The sequence below is a fragment of the Nannospalax galili genome, unplaced genomic scaffold, assembly GCF_000622305.1.
Source record: "Nannospalax galili isolate Female #2095 unplaced genomic scaffold, S.galili_v1.0 scaffold960, whole genome shotgun sequence".
In the NCBI taxonomy this organism is placed as follows: domain Eukaryota; kingdom Metazoa; phylum Chordata; class Mammalia; order Rodentia; family Spalacidae; genus Nannospalax; species Nannospalax galili.
In genome coordinates this window covers 3,066,442-3,069,897 of record NW_008348313.1, presented here as the reverse complement: position 1 = coordinate 3,069,897, position 3,456 = coordinate 3,066,442, and the positions used below count along the sequence as shown (strand labels likewise).

Sequence of the window (3,456 nt, the reverse complement as noted above, 5' to 3'; positions counted from 1 at the left end):
GGGTACCCCAGTTGCCTCACCCTGCATCCCTGTTTAGCATGGAAGAAGACAGAGTGGTCTGTGTCCTGATTCTCTATTGGCAATTTGGATAACCTCTTCATGTCACGCCATCTCCAATGAAGCCCACGTGAGATCCTCCGTGGGTTGAGGCTGGAACTTCAAGGAAGGTTGCCTCTTGGAATTGGCTGTGCTAAAAAACATGCAGTGTACTTGGCATGCTTTTACTTGCTATTATCTTTCTGACTGTCACTGTATCATGGGCTTTCAGGGGCCCAGAAAGCACCTGGTGTCCTTGACACCGCTGTCACTGCCTTTATTGAAATCTTTTAATTATCCTAGTATGCAGGAAGAGTTCTCAGGAACTCAATCACCAAAGACAGCTTTGCCTCCAGATGCATCACTATTAATCAAAGCCATTTTAGATGCAGCAAGAAGTAGCTAAGCAAAATTAATGCTGGAAAGTCCAGGAAATAACGGATTTCTAGAAGAGAGCATAGATGAGTAAATATAGATAGAAGAAGGGTTTCTTGGTATTCATTACAATTCATGGATAAATTGGCAAGATCAAGACCACCTTGGTGTCTTTTGATAAAAGATCAACAAGAGAGCATTAAAAGGCAACTACAGACTGTAGTTAAGGATTGGAAAAATAGCTGGGAAAGATGGTTTCATAGGTCCCTAACATGGGATGATTTTTTAGGATCTAAGGGGTTAAAGAATGACTTAGAAGCCTGATGGCCCACTACAAATAAGCAAGGAATGTTATCAAATAGTTAAAAATGAAATATCATACACAGTTGATATTGAAAGTACTTGGTGGTTTAAGGTCATTCTGACCTGAAAACACAAAACTAAGCAGAGTTCTGAGTGCGTGATAAAAGCTGGTAGTAGAAACCATAGTATCATAAAGCAGGAATTTGCTGACTGGTACCAGGTTGATAAGATAAAGAAATGTGTTTTGGCTATACATGAGGGTTGGCAAAATTGTTTTACTTTTACTGAAAATCTTAGAAGGTGACTAATTACAGAACAGTCACGCTGATGATGAACTTTCGCAATCTTTGCTGTATATATTTCAAACCTTGCAGCTGCAAAAATACACTCAGACCTTCATCAAACTCCTTTGAGGATGGCATGATAAGAATAGGAGGTAGGAATTGGCTAGGCAGTTAGGGTAAAAAGACCCCAAAGAAAAGTAGCCAGTTTCTTGACTAAAACTTGCAACGTCCTTGGGCCTCTTAGCAACCTACTCTGTTCTGAAGGCCAAAAATGTCAAAAATATTTGGGAGCTTTTATCTAATCCTTAAAAGATTTTAGGGTTGCCTCTTCAGAGGAGGGGAATGTTAGAGTAGCCAAAAGTCCCATAAAAATAAATAAATAAATAAATAAATCAAAGAAGAAGAAAGAGTACATGAAGCTATCAGAAAAAAGTGATGGGGAGAGATGGGAGAAGTTGGAGGGGAGGGAGTGGGCACGGGTTTGATCTAAACACCTTATATGCATGTATGAAATTCTCAATTATTTATTTTTAAAGAAACCCAAAACAAATATCCTTTCAATTTATAGGGAATCCCCTTCCCAGCCACAAGGTTGTCCTTAGGATACCAGAAGGCAGTGCACTGCTTAACAATTGAGACACATTCTGAAAAACAGTTCATTAAGCTATTTTGTCACTGTGAAGCAGCATAGTGTATGCATACAAAGTGTGCTGTAGAGCCCTGCACACACTGAGGTTCCATGGAAGATCTTTGAATATTATTTGCTGTGTAGCAGTTTCTTGAGCGATAAAACCTCTTTAAGGCACCGTCATCCTAATGGGAGGTGGAACATCCCTTAATGCAGGGAAGCTCATTTGGTTCAGGAAGTCCCTGAAAGTGACCAGATTCACTTGGCCCCTCCCTCTCCAAGCATATATAAGCCCTAAGTATGCTGGGCAAGTTCTCAGACTAACTCACCTGCCTGGAAGACTCATACCACCCTAGCTACCTAGAACTCTCCAACCCTTTGAGCTGCTTCCTGCTTTTCTGAGCTGTCACCATGCAGGGCTGACTTTGGTGATGCAGCTGTCTGAGTCATTACTGCTCCTGTAAGTAACCCTGATGAAACTCATTGGTTCAACAAGCTGAACTTTGGTCGTTTCCTTATTTATGGTCTGTGGTTGGCTCCCTATCTGGGGTGAGAAGATATCTGTTTACATCTCTACACATTTGTTTCCTCTAAATATGAACCTCTTTTCAGATACATGTATTGAGAGGTGCTGTCTACACCAGGCAATCACATTGAAAACCAGATTTACTTTTCAAAAGCGCACATGCTTTAGAATGTTCAGGTAAAATAGACATGTGTGGTACAGTCAAAAGATAAGGCATCTATCCCCACTGCCAAGTAAAGAGGATTAAGAATTACAGAACAGTGTAATCAGCGATACAAATTGCATATTTTCCTGCTTACTGCATCTAATGAACATGACCCCACTTTACAAAGAGGAAGTGGAGGCACACGGAGAAAAGGTGGTTTCCCTGGGGTAACACTGAGTCAGGACTTGAACCCAGGATTCTCTATGACCTTTACCACTTCCATAACTGGTGGCTTAGAGGCCATTGACATAAAGAATCTCCCCTGACACACACTGTCCTCAGCAATGCCTGCTCCGGCCTCCAGCCAGAGGTGGGGCTTATGCAGAGGGATGCCGTCACTTGTGGATCTTGATCTCTGTGTACTCAGTCTTGGTGGCATCTGGGTCCTGAGGCTGCCGGGGCTTCAGCCCTTGGAAGCTGAGGGAGGCATAGTGGAGCTCTGGCTTTTCCTTCAGGGTGGCTGTGGCTATGGCAGAGGGTGGCTGGTCGTCCTGGATGACTGACCCTGGTACATAAACCTGTTGTAGGATGGAAGAAGGACGTGAGGACTTTACAGATGGCATCTAGCATCAGCAAAGGAACCTGGGCCTTAGCCACGCTTGTGTTTATTTACCAGCTTCACACCAGTTTCCTGAGTGTTCCCTTGGTCACATCTTCACTCATCCGTCTGTACCTTTAACCATTCATGAGTGTGCCTGTCCCTGCTTGTGTGTGCCTCTGCCAAATGCTTCTGCAAGCACCCACACATGTACGCAACAATGTGCACAGTACTGAAGATCAAACCCAGGACCTCTCATGTAGTAAGCAAGGCTCTGCCAGCATGCCGCACCCTGTCCCTAAGCAATTTTAATCATATCAGTTCATACTTATAAAGGATCCTACCAAGTTCTTATAACCTCCTTCTATGGATGACTTTGTTCCATTTCACACATACAAACACAGACTGAGCCTGGTTAAGGAACTTTCCAGACAATGCCCTGACCTTAAATCGCCTATCAAGGCCAGAGGACAGCCTCAGAATGTCAAAATGGTAGCACACACCTGTAATCCAAGCACTTGGGAGGCTGCAGCAGGAGAATTGCATGTTTAAGGCCAGCCT

The 3,456-nt window shown here is 43.3% G+C and overlaps 1 protein-coding gene across 1 annotated transcript in view; it reads right to left on the bottom strand.

Moving 5' to 3' along the window:
• Positions 1 to 2,650: 2,650 nt before the first annotated feature.
• LOC103743773 (sialic acid-binding Ig-like lectin 5) overlaps positions 2,651 to 3,456 on the bottom strand; it is a 10,782-nt gene continuing 9,976 nt past the window's right edge. The window contains 1 exon segment of the mRNA XM_008845245.3: positions 2,651 to 2,875. Coding sequence (XP_008843467.1) covers positions 2,693 to 2,875 — 183 coding nt within the window. The 3' untranslated portion in view covers positions 2,651 to 2,692.